Below are 21,169 nucleotides of genomic sequence, written 5' to 3'. Positions count from 1 at the left end.
CCTAGTTCATTTATTTTTATAGAAGTTATTAAACAGGAGGTTATTCATGGAGTGGTTAATTTTGAGCAGTGTCCATTCCTTTTTATTTGTTTTTGTATTTCCCCTCTTAATATTAAGAGGAAAGGTTGCAGGTGGTGTACGAAAATATTTTTGTCAGTGTTGTTCATTGATTGTTTTTATATTCTGGGATATGGCAGGTGTTTGATTGTACTGTTTATGATTGGTCTACCATACATTGCATGGAACTTCAAAGGTTATCTGCCCGTCAAGATTAGCAGCCTTTGACTAGCAAAGTGCCTGTTCAATATAAGGTAGTGACTAGCTTTCATGTAAAAATGAAATTAAGCGACTTAAAAAGAGGGAAAATATCTTGTCTCTTGAAATCACTATGTCCTCTGAAAATTCCTCACACTGATGACCTCTTGGTCAGTCCAGACTTGGGCAGTCCAGAGGTCAAAGCAAGTGTCCAGTTCCTCTGGGTCCCTGGTCTAAACTCGGTTGGGAGGCTGAGCTGTGGGAGTGAGAGGTGTGTGGAAGTCACAGAATAGCCCTCCATCCCATGTACCCTTCCTTCTTACTAAAAAATTTTTTCCCTTCATGTCATACTGAGCGATCCTACCCCACTGCCAATAATGGAATGCAATCATAATAAAATAAATCATGAAAAAAGTAGCATCACTAACAAATCACAAACAACGCTGTAACAGATTAAAATTGTTTTAAAATTGAACTAGGGAAGGAAAACTAATTTTTTGGTATTATGGCTATGATCCCATAGAAGTTTATTTCCTGATAAAGTTTCTTAATTCGATTTATTTAATTTTTAGTACAACATTTGTTATTCTACCCCAGTAATCCATCCGCCTCTGCACATACATATTAAAGAGGGACTGGATAAGAATACTTGCTGTGAACTAGTCCCCATGGGTTGGAATGAAAGGATCTCTCTTCACACATACCAGTTTGCTAATTACCATCCCTTTGAGCAGAAGAATACTAAACCTGAGATTTAAGCCTTTCTCAGAATATTGTTCAAAAAAGGTATTTCTTTTTTTTTTAAAAAGAAGAAATTCCTTAGTTGGCTTCTTGTTGTAGCAGCTCCCTCTTCGTGCTGTATGTCACATGTACCTAGGATAATTTGAACTAACTCAAATGGATTTACTGTGGTTTTATCCCACAGAGGACAGAACTATCATCATTTTGTCATGTCATAAAATGTCCTAAAATTAATGCAACCATATGGAGTTTATCACTTCAATCCAACTCCATCTTTTTGGAACATGGGGTAATATCCGGGGTGATTTCCATCTGTTTAGAGAATTGGTAATGCTAACCCCTCCCTCGGGGCCTCTGTACAATATTTTGCAGTGAAATGTGTAAAATCTCAACGTGTTAACTGAGTTCTAAGACATGAATCATATCAGATCCAACTGCTGTACAGCCATTTGTTTTCCTTCCTGGACTTAGCTCTATGGTGATAAGGTTCAATGGCTTTTAGTTAGTCTGGAGTAAGTGCAGAATAAGTTTCCACCTGTTGCAATATGCCATGTAGGCATTCCTTGTGTGAAAATGAGATAGTGATGACAGTCTTGATGTAAGCTTACTTTATTTGAGGTTTAGAATGGCATAGATGGTTTGGAGTACATTAATCTACAGCAGTGGAACTGAAACTAGAATCAGCTCCTAGGTTTGATACTTACTTATCATCTATGACAGCTTTCTCTTTTTACAAAAAAATATTTCTGTGAGTTTAGGTAGAACTTACGGCTATGGAGAGCTATTTTATTATGTACCTTATCGAAAGTTTTCTTTGCAAGTTTACTCAACTCTAAAAGATACTTCTAACCAAATTTTGTTCAGAAATATAGCTATGCAGTTAGGTCACTCTTTATTGAAGATCCCTTTGCCTACGAAAAGCCTCCCTATTTTATACACTGATAAACAGATTGAGCAATAGGATTATTAGCTCTCCTCTTATTTCCGCTACTGCAAGTCAGAATTAATTTAACTGAAAATAGAATTGTATGGGTGTAGTGTTGGTATAAACAAGGTCAGAATCAAGTTCATAGTTATCATGGTTGACTTCTTTACATTTCTTTCTTAATAAAGAGAAATGATTTCCATATTTCCCAGATGATCATGCCTCCCATGACCAGAGATAAGGCAAATGTTCAAAACCATTTTTTGGTCTTTTAATTAAAAATATCTCAATTAGTTTGGTAGTTAGGCACAGGAAAGCAAGAGATACCTGTCAATGCAAGTTAGTGACAGCATTGTGGATGAATGATCTGATGACGACAGAAACTGGAATGGACATTTGTTAACTTAATATCTTAAAATAAACTTTTACTTCATTTGTAAGTCATTCTGGGTGGTTTCTGCATGCATTCTAGGTCTCTACCAAGATTCTTTAGTCATACCAGGCCATAAGGCAGATCTGTGGATGGTGAGACACCACAAAGGGCTAAAAATCTGGAAATCTTTGAGTTGTGTGTTATCAGAAAAGGTAGGACTACAGACAGCTGGAATTCAGAGGTGCTGTTGTCATCAATAGCTGATTTAGATATGTCTCAAAGAATGGAAAGTCTCTCAAGACATTAAGTAAAAATCTCAGTTTATTGCAGAAATGATGAAAACCAGATCTTTTTCTTATCAAATACTTTATCCATACTTAGAATCATGCACAGACAGCCATTTTATTATTAATAACTAGAATTCTATATTTCACTTGAGGAAATACACATCCTAGTATACTGGCAAATGCCACAAGGTAGATGAATGAAGGCTAACTTCTCTATTTCATTATGTAATATTTATGTTTAACAGTTGAAAGCTGGAAAGAATTCAGTGATAAAACTTGCATGGGCATATGTAATAAAACATTTCAGTCTGAATAATTTCTTTTTTTTTTCACTAAATGACAACTTTGAACAATCATGGAAGCCTCAGGTGGTCCATGACATGCTTTGTTTGACTTAAATGAGAAATTGGGTCCATTGTTATATGAAATGCAAAACAACTGTGGAGAAAGAGGGAAAATATGAGGGATGTCAGATGCATCATCTCCAAAGAAACCTTTAAACACAAGGCTTACCTTGCCCACGTATTGAGTGTCTGGACCTGTGTACTCCTCCAGCAAGAAAAATTGATTCCACATCCAACCACGCTTGGTGCGGTGTAGTGTTTTTCCACCATTCTCTGACAATCCTGTTATCCTTTCACTGTGTGAGTGCTTGTTAGTCCTTTTTTGGAATGGCATCATATCAATCGCATGAAACATACAGCTCCAAAGCAAAACTGTTAAGAAGGAATAAGTCCTCATCATTTACAGTGATGCTGTTAGCCTCCACTCCTCTAATAATTCACCAGAACAAATTTTTCAAATGTTATATTCCTCTTGTAAGTAGGACCTAGAGGATGGAGAAAAGTATTTGAGTAAGTTACAACAATTCTGTGTCCCTAAGGTCATGGCCTTAGGGAAACAGGAATACCAATAGCCTAGTGATCACAACAATAACGCATTGGAAATTACATATAACAGTAAAAATAAGGACTGGTTGCATGTTGGAACATTTTCTTGAGACAACTACACACAACAATTACTCAGAGAGTTTTAAGTCAAGTTCCTTAATGTCTCCTTCATCTTCTATATCACTCTTTCACACTATATATAGACACTAATTTAAAATACAATTTGAGTAAAATACCACTTAATCTGAAAACTTCAGCTATGAGCAGCGTCCTGACACAACAAAACAGCCCAGATAGTAAGAAACCTCCACCCTAATGTTTCCCAGCTCAAACTGATGGTATCCTCTCTTACTATCTGTTCAGAATTATCTGCAAATCTGAATTTTCTGTTGCTTCATGACTAACACAACCCCTTCTTCCCCTTTGCTAGCCCCCAATTGTCCAGAGGATCTGCTTCTGTTTCTGCATAAAGGAACTCATAATATAAGATAAGAAGTACTATTGATGCCTTCAACAGATTCCTTAAGAAAGCAAAAGTACTTTTTAGATAACTTTAGGTTCATAGCAATCCTGGTGGGGTTAAAAAATTTCTGCATTTGGGAGAGAATTCTGCATTTAGAATGTATTATTTTTTTCTCTTAATGAATGGGAATTTCATGATATAGAAACTTGTTATTATTTTTCTGAAACTGATGGTACTGATGTTTTGGGTGAAAGTTTGTAAACAATATTTAATCAAAACCAAAGATTATTTTTTTAAACCAATGTTCTCTATTTGGCAATAGAGCTGAGGTGCCCGTTATCCCCATCTCTTCCATAACCTGGGTTTCCTGTCAAGCCTGCTTTTGCTTTAGGATATCGTTAGCTAAGCTGTCCTTGTATACTACAGAAAGCATAAGAAAACAATTCAGCAGCAAAAGTATCATTTGCTTTGGGAATCCTAGTCCATGAACAGTAATAGTAACATGAAGCTACAACACCCAGAAATTATAGAGTACTGAAATTTTGATCTTTCAAAAAAACATTTGAATACCTATTCAAAACTACCTATCCTCCCTTCTCCCACAACCCATCATTACCAGCAGCTATTTTCACTTTGGGTTTTTTTTTAGGGGAGAGGAATGACGTCTTTTTCTGTATAAAAAGATTGAAATTTTTGGAAATAAGATGCTTTTTGTGAAAAATTATTGGTCAGTTGAGAACCAAAATTTTTTAATGGAAAACAATTCAGTGAATTATACTATAAAGGCCTTAATGATTAAATTGATAGAATTGTGCCCTTGTGTGAAGTTTTCCTTAAAATGATGGTATTCTATATGGTCTCAGGATCCTAACCAGCAATCCTCAAGGAGGATCAAAGTCTTAGCGTTTTAGTAACTTCAAACAGAGTTTTAGCTGAGCAAGAGGAGAAGGCTTGGAATATTTATAACTTTCTAACATCATGTTCAAAAACAAAAAGAAAACAATTTAATAGGTGTCAAATTTATGCAGAAAATCACAGATATAATGCAGGAAAAATCTTATTTTCTTTTATGTCTTTATTTTAAATGAATAATCAAAACACAAAGTAAATTATCTCTAATTTGCATAAAATCATGGGTTTAGAAAGATTTTGGCATACATTAGTAGATGTATTTTCTTTGAATCCTGTAGGTATACTCAAAATCTTGTTTTCTCCCTTGTAATGTACTGTATGTTCCTGTAGCATGCAGAGGGGCAAAGGGAAACTTCCCTGTCACTAATTTAACACAGTAAATTTTGGCAGTAGCTGGAAAATATGTTGTGTACATGATAATCTTGCCTTATGATTGAAACTTACTGAATAAGATCAAAAGAAAAAAAAAAACACAAACTCAGCCAATCTTTTATCCATATCTAAATTTGATTATTCTAATTCCCTGTATAATATAGACTGAAGTAGTTTTTATCACTGAATAAAATTATTTATCAATGTAGAGCATAAGACATGATCATCCCTATACTCAAATCCAATCCACTGTACTATCTAAGGTAGATTGGAGGGTCTCTTCAAACTTTGTAATCCTGATTAAGGTATTGTAAAATGAAAGGAAACAACAACAGGTACTACTTTTGAAAATACTGTACTCAAAAGGCAGACCATCAAGTTTGTCCAATGGCTCTGAAGTCTCTTATTTCTTCTTGAGATATGCTTGCTTGATATGTCCTCAAATAATGGTCTTCCACAGCTGCATTACAGCACTTTTTGTTGGAGTACAGTTCAAGAATTAATCTTAACGTACATTCTGAATGATAATATGTTCAAATATTCATATTGATCAAATTTTGGATTTGATTGATTTTGCTTTGTATATAAGTGATGTGTTGCTATTTATTCTGATAGGTTTTATGTTTTTATAAATTTAAGGTCATGACTGATTCATTTCTCTAAGTTATTGGAACACACCACCTCTTCTGCATTAAATGAAAACAAACCACAAAACAAATAAAAAGCCCTGAAAACTACACATGTGTTTGGCAAAATTTTAATACATATAGAATCTATGAAACTACTAAAAATCCTAAAATATATTTTACAAAACTTCTAAACCTTGGAAGTCCGCTGCCAAAAGTAAGTTATGCAAAAATGTCGAACAGTTTAAATTTTCTCTTCAAAATGTCATTATTTCAAAACTTAGACAAATAAAATATTCAGATTATTTAGTCTGGTTTATTTTTACTCTTTTTTGAAATGGGGGAAGGATAGGTGACATCAGTATATTTTCATTTGGCCATTTGGCACATGTGATTCTATGTTCAGTTTTATGACAATTTCAAATGCAAGTGAATTTTCAAATTTTGTATGCTTCACTTTTGTTTTTTCAAAATTACTCATTTTTAATTTCCTGAAATTACCCTTATTCCTTCCTGTCTAAACACTATTTGCCATATTCATTCAAATGTATAAGATGTTTATACTATTCTTGTCTTTGTACTCAAAGAAATACTTCAAGGTGGTCATTGATGTATGCATCTTGTCTCACTGCCAGCTGTTCAAGTGGATCAGGAGTTGCTTTTGGTAGACTCAGGTGGTGTATTTTAATGCTGAATGAAAGGATTCTGTGTAGTTTGGAAAAGTAAGAGTAGCTATTGAAGGGACCACAATGCACTGTGCCCAGATGCTCCAAACCTGCTATAAGAAATTATTTCTGTGCAAACACAGAGTTTTTTTCTTGGAGGAATCTAGGTTACCATATTTTACCCCAGCCAGTGCAGAAGTTAATGAGAGTCTTTAAAATGTGCGGTTTTCTGTGTAGTGCTGCCCTCTACTGATTTGCTTGCTAATTAACAGAAGGACTTTACTACTGAGAGGAAAGTCAATATACTTAATGTCAAGAAGGGTAAGACTCAGTTTTTGGAATTTAAAAAAGAAGGAAAAAAAATATTTCCTACTTTTAATTTCTACAGTAGTTGGATGTATTAGGTGTAAAGAGAGAGTTACCAGTCTCGGTCAGTCTGGATCTACTGAACATTATGGTAAACATCTAATCTGATTTCTTCTAAAAGGAGCAAAAATCTTTAGTCTGAAACCAGAGAGAAGAATTTTAATGGGTTTTATTCTAAGTAACCGATCAAAATTATATGCACAGCCTCTCTTGCTTCACTTCTGCTTCCACTGTTTACTCACTACATGAATCAACTTATTGTTCTTGTCAAAATGGTTTTCTTCCTAGTTGCATGGAAACTTCTTTAAAGATAAGGTATTAATGTATTAAACATTTTAATACTCCAAATTGTGGAGAACCTTGATTCTTTCCCCACTTTTCAAATCAGATGATCTGACTGGAGGCAATAAATGTTTTTTATTTTTACAGTTTGAGAGATCTATTGTGGTAGCCTACAACTATTATAGTCTCTCCTTGCAGTAAGGACTCTGATATCAGAATCCCACAACCGTTCCAGGTAAATGAATTATCTCTGTATGAATGACATTATTCTCCTGAGCACATTAGCAACTGGAAAAATGTATTTTTCAAAGCCCATTTGAATGTAAAATATTCTATTTAGATTCTTCAGGTGTAGTGTGAAATAAGCCCTGCTGGGATCAATAGCAGGGATTTGTTAGCAATGATGCCAATTTAAATGTTTCTATAGCAATTGCCATGGCAATGTTTTTAATTAGTGCAGCACAGTCACTCACAAGCATAACATGAAGAAAGGCTAACCTTTGGCAACTTGATAATGTACCCCACATTAGTTTGTTTCATGTGTTAATAGTGAAGTAAAACTCTGTTCTAAAAGAAAAAGGCTGTAATGCTTGTGTATAGCTAAAAATAGCAGCGTTAACTGCAGCAGCAGTGCTTCATATTGCGCTCACTAATCTTTAAATAGAAAGGATGCAACTGATGTTCATGATGATCCAAACAATCTGTAAAACTAAAATATGTATTTTAACAGGATATAGCAAGTATAAATCTTGTGTAGCCTGCATGCATGGAAGGAGTCTCATTGATTTTGGCTGTGTTTCTTTTCAAAACAAAATAGCTGAATGTAGCTTTAATCTATGTAGCTTAAATACTAAGAACAGTGAAGCTGTAACAGCAAAAGGCTGTGCTATAAACTGCACACTGCCACTGATAATACCAAGACTTAGCTAGAGGCTAGGTCTGTGCCACTGTGGGTTCATTTTTATTACTCCCCTAACTAATTAAAGATAGCCCAAGTATGCATACACATGCTTCTCTCTGATTGCAGCACTCAAATATTCTCTGAGTGCAGTCATCCTACAAACATGAATATAGACTGTGGATGTATTATTGATGGCTGACTTTCAAAAACCAAGCTCCTTTTGTTTTCGTCTTCCTAATTTTTTCCTTCCCTCTCCCCTCTTCATAGGTAAAGATGGGGTTGGGGGTAACATTGAAAGGGTGAAAAGAAAACAGCCAATGTGCTGAACCTGGGAGATTCAAGAAAGATATTTTCATTTACTTCTATGAGAGCTGAAGTAGCTTTTGAGGGATCCCCAAAACTTAAGGAACAGATTTTTGACTTACGAACAGCCGTTTGTTGAGTAAAGTACTCATATCCTATTCAGGCACAAAAACATGGGCCACATTAAAAAAAAAGAAATACTTCCCCACTCAGCAGTTCCCATTGCAAACCTTTTGGAACAGATTTTCAGAGCTGCTTTTTGCCCATTGGGTTGCTGATCAGCATTATACACATTGGAGATAGGTTTAGATGAAAAGTTTGCCAGGAAATAGCTGAGGGCAGTTCTTTATGTCCGGGACACCACTGCAGGTTCCCTTAGCTACAAGAGTCAAGAAGTCATATGAATATAAATATAGTTTTAGGGATTGTAAACTATACCAATTTGTACTGGAATGTCTGTTGAATTAATGTCTTTAGGCAAATGAATCTATGGTTTGCAGGTGCACTATAAGAAACATTTATCTTGCTGTGATGAGAGAGTAGCATTTATTTTAGAGCTTTGCCAGCCTCTTGGGCACATACATTGGAGACACTAGTCCAACTCAACATGGCTTGAGTCACCATCTCTATAGCACTCGCAGTGAGTTAATGCCAGTCCCCCAGGTGGGTAGATCTGGCAAGAGAATGTGTTGATTTGTGTTTGGACAATCCCCACTGGCAAAGACTTGTGCAGAGACACAGCTGTGATTTAAAGCAACTGTTCCTGGGTGGTGAAAATACCATCTGCCCTTCTCTGGAGCAAATCTCTTCTGAGGTGCAGATGAAACGGTTTCTAGACTCTTTTGCCCCCAACCATCCTTCCATCAGTTAGTGAATGAAGCCTGCAGCACTTCCAACCCATCCTGTATAAGGATCTCTCACTTGTTAGCAATGATATTCAATGAAGCTCAAAAGAGACTTTTAAAACATCTGCTCCTAAGACAGCAGCTCACTGTATTAAAAAAGAAAAATGGATATTTTCACATAAAAAAAGAATAGAAGACCCTTTTTCTCCAATAATGAACCTTTTTACAGGATCTGCTTTTCATCAACATGAGGGGAACTAGGAAATACAGCTCTTGTAAACCCTTAATGCAAGGCCTTTTGAAGATATTCCTTTGATCTTTAGTATCGATTTTTCTCCACAGGGAACACATTTCACTCTTATCATATAATGAAGCTGCATTAGGTGTTTTTATACCACACCTTATTTACAAACGCAACACATTCATCACATTCATGGTTTTTAAAGAATAGCCTTCAGAGACAAGAGGAAAAATAAATGCTGTCATCAAAGCAAATGTCTTCTTTTTGCTTCCCCTTTAAGATTGTCTCAAATTCTGTCACTCGTATATTGGTTTGCTGGACTTTGATATTGGTACCCTGCAATATTTAAGGCATTTTTTGTTGGCTTGGTTTTATTTGTTTGTTTGTTGTTTGCTTGTTTGTTTTTCTGTAAACAGCATATCCCTCTGTCTGCCTGATCCAAAACAAAACAGTATCTGGAGGAGTAGGCCCCTATTTTCTAGACAAATCAATTCTCATCAGGCTCTCTGCATGAAGCAGATGAGATTCACCTATGGCACCTATGGCAGCACTGGTAATGACAGGACGTACTTACCAGTTCTCCTGATAACTGGGGTTACATGCTTTCACCAAATGGCTCTTTCTTGCTGCTTTATTATGCAGCTGTCCACTCTGGTCACACAGCTAGGTCCTAACGAAGCAGTCTGAGATTCCATGTCAGATGACTCCTACCTCTGCATATCTCCTGAGCACAACATGTACCAGGATGAGAGTTTGTTAAACGTTCTGCATCTTCAGCTTGTACAATGGCCCAAGAGGCTGTTACAAGTCAGAATTTCTCAGAATAAAGACATCTTCAAGCTAGTATTTCCCAGATTTTTAAAAACCATTAATCTCTTCCATCCTGCTGGTTTTTTTTGCTCATGTATGTTTGAGTTGTTAGAAATCTTGTTCCTATAGAGAAGGATCATGAAAATCAGACTTAATTACTGCCTGAAAGGGGATATACATTCACTTCTCTGGACTGGAAAAACTCAGTTGCTGACCAATTAAAGGTAGTTAGCAGATTTGGACTTGTAATTGCAGCCTGTTGTTGCTGCTTCCTTCCTTAAGGAACTGAGCCGCTGCTGAATGCTGTCATTTATCAGAGCTCAACCCCTTTATGCCCTTCTGCTGTCTCCAGGGGGATCACAAAACCAAGAAAAGTCTCATCCTCAGAGCTGAGCAGACCCCTTGCAAGCACAGGAATTTGTGCACAGAAATAGTGCATAGGTTTAACATTTCTTGCTATTTGTTATCTCAGTTAATCTGAAAGGAGTCTGATGCAGCTGAGGCTTCAGCCTTTATTTCCATAATAAACACCCTAAAATACCTACAAGTGGCAATTCTACCACTTACAGGAGTAATACAGATTTCAGAAATATAAAGTACAATTTTCTTATGTCTAGGTCTGAATCTCTTCCTTAAAAACACCCTTCAAACAACCAAAAAAGTCCTTGACTTGCATCTCATCTGACTTCATCAATGAAAGGCAAATACAAAACATGAACAAATTCTAAATAAGTGTAATAAAGTATTGCTTATTCTGTTAGTATCCAGATAGTCCAAGATGAGGATGTCTTCAACAATCAGACATCCATGATAGTGTATAAACATGGAGAAGCATATAATGATTTTTCTTAGTCTCCAAATATTAGGTATTTAGTAATCCCCAATAGTTTCTTTGCTTTGAAACCACGTAAGCTTTTAGGAGCCACAACATTCTGCAAGGAGACTCACAGTTTAACAATCTTGTGGAAAGAACTCTTTTTGTTTGTTTTTGAACTTTGCAACTGACAGCTTCATTAGACAGCTAGTACTGTCATTGCACAGTACAGTAAATAGTCATTCCCTCTTCGCTCTCTTTGCCACCAATGAATGTACAGACTTAAATCCACTTCTCCTTCCGTTGTCTCTTTTCAAAGATGAAAAGTTCTGGGACTCCCTGCTTAATCATTCTTTCTCTGGAAGCTGTGCCATACTTTTCATTGCACCTGTAGCCCTCCTCTGAACCCCTTCCATTTTTTTGGTGTATCTTTTGATATTTGAGATCATAATTTGTTGCAGTATTCAAGCTGCAGGAGCTTCATGCATATATAGATAGCAGCTTAATCACACTGTCTACTTAATTTCATTATGATACATGGCATTGTTTGCTTTTTTTGACTGCTGCTGAGCTCTGGGCTAATGCTTTCCTGTTATTATCTATCATCACATTATGGTGTTATTCCCCAATGGCAATAGTCAGACTTTATTATTTTAAATGTAAAATCTGTGGTTTACCATGTGTGGGGCTTTACATAATTTTGTAACAATTTCACCATCCACCATTTTGGTGTCCATTCACTGTATCACATGGACTACAAAAGTATATATAGCAAACTACTATAGTTATTAAACCATTGTAAGGTAGAGACTGGTTGTCATGGGGAGACTCAAATCCATATGGTTAAACTCTCCTCTTCCCTGTCTACCTCCAAAACACGGTTACCATGTCCATATCATCTATGAGAAATCACCCTGGGCTTGGCCCTCAAACACCATCAGGAATTTTCTGGGAGAGTGCCAGTCAGTACAGGCTAAACTGATGTTAGGGACTGTAATAACAGTGGAAAGGTATGGACAATTACATTGCAAAAGCCAGTTTACTTGCCAGGTGAAGTATATTAGTATAATCATAGATTACTATGATTATAATAAGCTTGCAAGATCCTTTTGCAAGCTTTTGCAAAGGCCTCTTTGCTCTATTATGCTGAATGTCATGCAGTTTTTCACCTTGCTATTCAAATGTGTTTTCAGTTTATTTATGAATATGTTGAAAAGTGCTGGCCCCAGTACAGATCCCGTGGAACAGACCTTATTTCAATGTGAAAACTTTTTATTTATTTCTTCCTGCTGGTTCCTGTAACTAATTACAGGTGTATGCAGGGACCTTCACTTCTACCTCATGGATGCTTAAGAGCCTTTGGTTAGTGGCCCTGTCAAAAGCCTTCTAGAAGTACAACTAGATCATATCAGAGGTCAAGGCTATCCATATACTTGATAACTCTTTCAGAGGACTCAAACAGGTCTGTGAGGCAGGACTTCCTTTTCGGAAAACTTTACCGACTTTTCTCCAGTATGTCATGTGTCCAACAATGTATTCTTTGTAAGAGTTGCTAGCAATTTCACTGGTTTGGGCCTCAGAGTTTGTCCCTGTGACTTGTCCCTGATAGAACTGAATATTTTTTAAAAGTCGGTGTCGCATTTGATACCTTGAAACCCTCATGTATCAAGAAAGTTGAAGTGAAAAGTTAAAGAAAATGATGAATATTTCAGCAGTTTCGTCACTGAGATTCCTGATAGTATGCGTGAAGTTGCTGACATTTACTCTGACTTGAAATCCCACTGTACTGCAATTAGATCTGATGAATCCCTGGTTAAATAAATAAATAAATAAATAAATAAATAAATAAATAAATAATCTGGCATTTAATCCTTAAGGGTTTATAACCATTTCTGTTTTCCCATGAAAACTGTGACAAATGAATCACAGAGCAGTGGGTAGCCACAAGCATAATACTGATGGTAAAGTTTTGCATGGAACTTCACAAACAAGTTTTTAGTTTTTAATCATAGGAGTTTGTTAAAATCAAAATGTTTCCCCAGCCTCTGATGAAATGACAGAAAGGGTATCACAGAAATACATGGCATTGGATGTTGGGTGTATATTCTGTTCTAATGGACCCTTTTTCTGCTATTTGTTTCCTAAGGGTTTATGCTCTCTCCCAAGAACTAGTAGCCTAGATGTGGGCAGTCAAACTCCTTTTGGTGCTTGACAGTCCTGCAGAGAAGCCCACCAAGAATTCTGATCAGTAGCTCAGAGTTTGGTTTCTATGTTCAATTGCATACTGAAATTTTGATTACTTAAAGATTTAAAGCCCTCTGGGGAAAGAAATCCTCTAAATTTTTTTTCTCTTTGAGGTTTCAAGATTTCCTATAGCTTTTCGTGAATTTGCCTTCCTCAAATTTCTGTCCTTAGTGTAGACTTTATATGTGGTTTAGTGTTACTACCATGACAGGCAATCTCAGAAGACTTCAGACCTATCTGGAACTGAGATAGGGAAATAGGTCATTTGCATATGCATTTAATCATTTAATCACGTCCTTATGAGACTGCAGTTGCTATTGCTGATACCAACCGTTTTACTATTTGGTTTCTTTGTTTGTAGCAACCAGAGACAAAAATAACTAGTTTGTTTCTCTTTAAGATAGCAGTTAGCTTTCAAATGACATGTGATATGTTTCCTTTAGTAGAAACTGAACCAAACTTGAGAGTTTAATAGTCTATATCTCAGTATGAATTCCCAGAGCATGCAGATTTTCATATGGTTTATTTGGTTTAATTCAAAACATACATAGTACCTTTCAGATAACATTCCAGAATTACCCCCTATATTTTCCTGCCCTTTTCATTAAAACTCAGTAAGAAGCAAAAGATGTAACTGCATGATACTATGTATATGGTTCCAGTTTCAGAGAGAAAAAGTAGGCATATGCCTGAAAAGAAGTGGATGTAACAAAGCATTTGCTTTATGTTGTCTGCTCTAGTTTTTTTTGTCTAGCTTTGACTGAAATGGCAGGGCATAGTCAAGCTTTAAAACTGTCTCACATAAACTCAAATGCCCATGACTATCTCTCTTCCTTCTCACATTCCTAAAAGATGAGGGAAAAGGGTATATGAGGGACCATAACTATGTTTGGGCTTCATACTGCTAAGACAACTCATAAAATATCTGGCTTCAGAGAAAACAAATTAACAGAATCACATAACAGGAAAAAAAGAGAGTGTATGGTTAATCTGTACATAGGGATGCGTATGTCAGTAAATTTTTTTTTTTAATCTTTATGTAGGAATAGATATTTTGCATGAAACAAAGTTTTACTTTTTACAAGTGAATTTCCTCCCTTCTTTTTATCTTTGTGATTCTTCAATCATTATTACAGCCAGATTTTGATGTCACTTTTTAATAGTACGTCTGGGTGTAGACAGTATCTGTAACTGAAACAGTTTCATTACTACAGTAAATAAAGCTTGCTAAATTGCACAGTTTTTTCCTAACTCTGAAGAACTGTCATTATATTAACTGTCCACAGGCAGTTTTTCATGAAAAAGAATGTACCTTCATCTAAATGTCATTACTATAGTGCCGATTTTAAAATAAACATTTTTTAGTTACTAATAAATAGAGTGAATATTAATGATCCAGCATAGTCAAACGCAATTGTCCTATTGCAGTTCTGGATGCTTTGAAGGGAAAACATGCTGCAATGGTATAATTAAGATGGGTGTCATGGTATAAAAATTTTAAGTTAATTGATACAAATCCAACTGATTTTTTAATTGTATAGCACAACAACTTAATGAATGTTGAAGAATTACTCTTTCTAGTACTAGAAAATGCTAAACAATTCCAGTAGAACAATTCATTTGTACATATCTTCTTAAAATCCGTATTTTATATAAAGGTAATAAGAAAGCAATAGGAAGGATTTTTGAGTGAAATGAAGCCTGTATTCTGGATGACACAGTTGAAGTCAGTGAATAGTGCTACTGAAATTTTCATGACATTTTTTGCCAAAAATTTTATTTCTAGTTGTCTCACAACAGCATACATGGAGACATGGAGTAAATTGAACCTGTTGTGTAATGTGGAATTATGCCTAGATATTAGTGTAGAAGAATGGTGGTATGCCTCCAATACTTGGAAAAGCAAAACTTAAATTCAGAATTAAATATAGTTGTATCTATAAAACCAACATTGTTTGGTTACTAGTATTACATGAAGAAAAAAATCTTAAACCGTAGGACTTCAGGTTCTGTCAGGATTCACTATTTTGTGTTAATCGATACCTTGTAAGAGTTTTACTCTTTCCTCACCTTTCCCATCTAATAAAATACCTTTTATTTTACAGGAATGATTTTTCCTGTTCTAAAAATGGTATATGTGTTTTACTTCTTCAAGGGTATGTTCAAAATTTTCCTGAAACCAATGCATATCAGTCTGTGGACTTTCGGCTATGTCACAGCTATGCTGAATATTTCAAAAAAGGCAACGCAAATGACCGTTTATTTTATTTTTCACTCACAGTTCCTAATGAAGTAATAATAGTGTAGGAACAAAATTTGCTCCTTTCTGGTCACTTGTCCAAAGACTAAGTTAGCTTAAGTGCTTTTCATCAATCTTCTGTTTATTCTTCTCCTTCATTTTGTATTATCAGCACTGCTAAAATAAGGAGCTGTCCATGAGAGAATTTTATATTCCAGTTTTTATAGGTACTTGATAGACTAATATTTAATGTATTTCAAAAATATTCTAGCTACAGCCCTAGCTAGGAAATGCATGTTTATTTTTATAGAATGTAGAAATCTGCAATATAATTGCATTTTGCAAGAGACTTATAAAAAGCTTGGTTTTATTGGCTGAATTTGTCACTGTTAAGCAGGATCTGGGAGAAAAACAGAGAGGCTTGTGTTATGTTTCTGTTGTTAAAGACATAATGAGTTTTCTTATTATTGCATACTAGATATGTGCTATCCAAAAGAGGGAGCCATAACATTATACTATAGCTTTTCCCTTTATGAGACAGTGAAACTGCATACAATGTTTTATTCCTTTTTTCTTAATTGTGCTTAGGGATGATTTTTGCTCTGAGTTTTTGTTTGTTTGTTTGTTTTATACGAATAAGCAATATAGTTCAGAACTAGATAATACACGCTAATAATCTTATGGGAGCTGAGTGAAATGGTTGTACTAAACGGAAATACCCTTAAACGAGAAAAAATTCTGTCATAAAAAAATAAAAATTTGCAGTAATTTCTCTTGCTTTTGATTCCACCACAGGCCTTTTTACTAATTTTGAGTGAAGAGTTTAATCTCTCTGTACTCATTTCCCACCTTATGAAATGGAAAATATATATATATCTATCAAAGAAGAGTTCTTGAGGTATTTGCTAAATATAATTTGATTGTCTCTGTAAAAAGTGCCATCAATGTAAAATATTGCTCTTAATAACTGATGAGGCATCCAGTTCTATGAAACTTTTGCTTGGAGGAACACAGTACTCATAAAGGCATTACCCATATTTTGGAAAGCATGGACTGCATTGCGTTCATACCTGAAAGGCCAGTGGACTAGGATGTATTTGAAGGAGTAGAACAGAAAAGCGCAGAATAATCAATAACACTTGCTTTACTTTTGTAATTTATTTAGGGCATTCTCTTTGTCTTTCCCTGATAGTTCTGTGTACCATATGGGGAGTCCGGCACACCCTAGTAAACCAATGTGAGGAGGAACTTCTGGTATTTTTGGCATCAGAGGAGCACTGATAGTTGTTTAATCCTTTTCTAATATTTTTGAACAAAGTATAGGTTTGATTGGACTGTTGCTTTACAGAAAATTTCCCTTGCTGCTTTGGTTAAGAACATATTATTTAGTAGTGATGCAGTTGGCACAAGGTAATGTAAATGTTGGTAATATAGACCTATTTGGTAAACAAGAAAAGAAAGGTCAAGTTAAAACTCTGGAGATGCAAGTCCACATACAAGTTCTGTGGTTGAAAGCACCTATGCTCAAATAAATATTAAAATTATATATGACATATATGTGAAAATATGTTACACTTTGTATGGAACGTGATGGGAATGTGATTTTTTTCCATTTGTTTCTGGTATTTTTCTTTCTTATTCCTAATTAAAATTAAACATCATAGCCTATATATGCTATGTAATCTTAACCATTATATATATATTTTTTTTTTTTTGGTGAAAGGAAAGCTGAGTAAATAAGAAAAGAGGAAGACAAGTGGAGGGAAGGGAAAGAGCAAGTGTACTGAGCAGGAAAGAGGAGGAGAGAGAGGAAACAAACACTTGAGAACAAAAAAAACTGCAGGAAAGGAGGGTAAGTGTTCTTCCGAGAAGTGTATAAAGTTAAATGTGAACACTCCATTCATAGCATATATTTGTTAGATGAAGTTTGGTTGTCCATTAGAATCACTGTTTTCAGTTAATCAGTTCAAGAAACATGGATCTGACTTTTTCAGAGCTGCTGAGTATCAACATGTCCAGGAATTAAACCAGTTTTATAAATGCTCAGCAACTCTGAAAACAGTCTGTTACCCTGGGTCGTTTCATTTATTTTGAGATCCACTAAACTTTTCTGTCCCTAGATTTCTCCTCACTGGAGATGTATATAACAGTAGTAATTTCTCCATGTGTTTTAAGAGCCTCTGTTAATTTTGTGGAACTTCAAAGATAAAACATGTCTGGGAATAAGCATTGTTCACAGAAATCAGTATTTACCACAGTGGTATCTGAAGTCACCTAACAGTTTCTATTGTAATATAATATAGAGATAAGTTTTAGGAAAAGTTCTATGTTATTGGGTTATGATAAATTTTAAGAGTGACTCCAGTGCAAAGTAGACAAGTAGGACTGCAGATTTTTTGAGAAAAGCAATCAGCTGAATAAAGCATAACAGAATAAACATTCCACCTTGAAATAGTTTAGCTGAACAAAGCATCTAGGCAGCTTCTTCTTCACTCTGAAATTCTTTAGGTAGTTTTTGCTTGTCACATACCTCTTTATCACATAAGGTCAACCCAGCCTATGATGCACCTTGTTGAAACAGCTTGTGACTTGCCCTCCCAATATTTTTCTCCTACACTACGTTTGAAGTTAAAACTTGAAAAAAAAAGAGAGCATTTACAGCTATTTAAGTTCAAGTTACTATTATTTAAAAGTTCTTTCATAAACTTTCATAATTTACTCTCATTACCAGTATTTTTTCAGATTTCCTGTAAAAGAGAATGTCTTTAGTTGGTATTTTTTAAAAGTTATGCTTTTGCTCTTCAATATCAATATTTTGTGAGTTTTTATTATATTGCCTCACAATATGTAAACAGTTTTCCACTTCACCACTTCTTTTGTGATGAGGCATGCTTTAGAGTTATTATGGAATAATGAAACCACTTTAATTATTGAAGGCCTTGTTACCTAATGCAAAATTGAATACTTTATCTTAAATTCCAGACTGAACCCCCCTTCCACTTGTGTTATAATTAAAGTGAGTAACTTTGTACAGAAGTTAATTCCATAAAATAAATAAATATATGTTATCAGCTGCGATTAAGTCATCATAAAAGAAATTATGAGCTTGAGGTTAAACCTATTTCTTGATCTTTAGCTTTCCCTTTCGGTCTTGATGAATAAATAAGAAAATACATTTGTTAACACCAGCTTGTGAGTGTTAAAATTATAACAGACAATGAATTGAAAAATATACTACTTGTGAAACTTTCCTCATTTGGATGTCAGCCTTGTGAATGTAATTAAAAATAAAAGTGCTTACTCCAGCTCTATTTTCACCTGTTGGTATTTGAAAATGTGTTCATGTTTTCTCCAATTACATTCACTGAAGTCCTTTTATGTGCCATTAGGTTTACTTTGAATACTCCATTACCAAGTCAAAAACATTCATACTTTCAAGTTATTGTTTTGTTTTAATTATGTATGTCCTCTGTCATACGGTGAGTTATGATTAGTACTTAATTACTGTTTGTTTTTAATGCAGGTTGCATCTGCACCAGTAAAAAAGGTGGTCTTAATAAGAATTTAGGTATTTACTTCATAGATGAAATTCCCAATTTCTGGTGATTTCTTTATGACACATACGATTATAATTTTGCTTTTTCTTTCTGAAAGCCAATGTGTTCTGGATTTTTCTGATGTGTTTATTTCAGTATCAACTTTATTTTGGCATACATTCAAAGCTTAAGTGTGTTAAGGCACTCTTTATTTCCATTATTCTTTCCTCCATCACTTACATAGGATATAATTTCAATAAGCAATTAATCTTTGTACGGGTAGTGTGTTTTTTCTCTTTCCTACATGCACTGTTTTTTTGCTGTGGTCAGGTGTGCATCTTATTGTTCATATTTTTTGCCATTGTAGTATTTGGAGGAAATGTTAGAGCTTTCTTCCAAGTCACATGAGTAAAAAGATTCTGCTAACTTCAGTGGCTTATGTTTTTGTGGTTTTTGTTGCATTTCTGTAGTTTTTCTGCATTTTGTCTGGCATTACTCACTTAGTGTCTCCGTCTTTTAATTAAATTCTCCTTAGTGACATATACATTTTAATGCCTTCTAAACCAATGGCTTATTCAACACTTGTTACTAATGTGTACTTTTGATTCTGATTTTTAAACCAAAGCTTTCTTATCCCTGTACTATGTGTTTATCTATTGTTCTAATTATGCAGTACTCAAGTATGACTGTTTATTTTATCTAATAAAATAATTTATTAGTTTTATGAGCAATATGTTCACAGTATTCTATTTATCCCATTTTAAGCTATACTGAAATCATATTTCAATATCATTTTGGTAGCTGAACAAGCTATAATTTCCCTCCCATTTCTCTCCCAGCCTGTGCAGAAAGAAGCCTCTTTACACTATCTGGATTTTCCTCTAACTTTATCCTCTGATGTATCAGAAATTAGTATTTGTTGGCATTTTGCGATACTGTTTTCTCTGAGGTTTACCTTGCAAGGAACATGAAGCTATTCCACTTATTCGTTTCAATACTGATGACTTATTTGCAGAAGGTAATACATTTTAAAAAATAATTATCCAAATAATTTTTCTCCACATTTTTTATTTTAATAGGATTAGGCGTGTGATATTATCTATCTGCTCACATTATATTCACATGCACATTATACAAATTAAAGTGGAATCTGCACACATGCCAACTCCTGTGCAGGAGGAAGGGCATGAAGAGGCTGGAAAGAAAAAATTCTTATCCTTTAACATTAGTCCTGATTACATAATAGTTGACCATTTCCCCCCTGTTTCAGTTGCTACTGCCCGTCCTGTGGGCTCTGGTGTCGGTCAGGCACTTCAGATGTTCCTGAACAAGCGGGTGCTCAGCTGCATAGCAAATTCTGCCCTTTCTGTTCCTTTGCAGCTCTCAGGTCCTCTGCTCTGCTTATTAATGACCACGACAGTATTTCCTCCCTTTGTAAAGACTGAATCTAAATGTTACCGATGTCCATGGGAATGTCCAGCTAGACAATGTTGAGTTTCCATCAGGACTATGTGCACTTCTGTTGTTTACCTGGAGCTTATACTTAACTGCTTTCATAGAACACCTTGAAATACTTTGTTGTAATTACTGACTGGTAATTGGTAATTTCTGAGGGGCACCACATGAATATCTATTTACTTGGTCTCTAATACAACACTGATCTTCCTTCAGCTTAGTCATAGTGAGACAGAACCATATCATTACAAAGACATTACATATGATGCACTGATATTATTTGCATAATTTTCTCAGGTTCTAGTATTTCTTCTTCAAGATTTAATTTCAGTATTTTATTCTGTAATCAGTGAGAAAACCTGTTGTTCAAGTTACTGTATTTTTTAATGAACCGTAAGCTAAGACTCTGTTTATACTCTCATGTTGTACCAATAATTTAAAAGGACTTCAAATTCAGTGGTAAAACTATTTGTTTATTCTTATCTCAACTGAAGTCAAAGACAAAACTTGAACTGAAGCTATGCAGACTTATATCCATGAAAGTTTCTGAACTTGTTAATAGCATATTAAAACTAGAATGGTTAAAACTTCTAATTTTGAAAAGTGCACCGTCTGTAGCTTCCT

At 35.0% G+C, this 21,169-nt stretch overlaps 1 protein-coding gene across 1 annotated transcript in view; it reads right to left on the bottom strand.

Moving 5' to 3' along the window:
* CDH9 (cadherin 9) overlaps positions 1-21,169 on the bottom strand; it is a 99,392-nt gene that overhangs the window by 66,470 nt on the left and 11,753 nt on the right. Inside the window, exon 3 of the mRNA XM_075084225.1 lies at positions 3,095-3,410. Coding sequence (XP_074940326.1) covers positions 3,095-3,325 — 231 coding nt within the window. The 5' untranslated portion in view covers positions 3,326-3,410. The remainder of the gene's footprint in view (positions 1-3,094; positions 3,411-21,169) is intronic.

The sequence above is a fragment of the Phalacrocorax aristotelis genome, chromosome 2, assembly GCF_949628215.1.
Source record: "Phalacrocorax aristotelis chromosome 2, bGulAri2.1, whole genome shotgun sequence".
In the NCBI taxonomy this organism is placed as follows: Eukaryota; Metazoa; Chordata; class Aves; order Suliformes; family Phalacrocoracidae; genus Phalacrocorax; species Phalacrocorax aristotelis.
The sequence above is the reverse complement of the archived record's forward strand: the minus strand, read 5'-3'. Positions and strand labels throughout refer to the sequence as shown.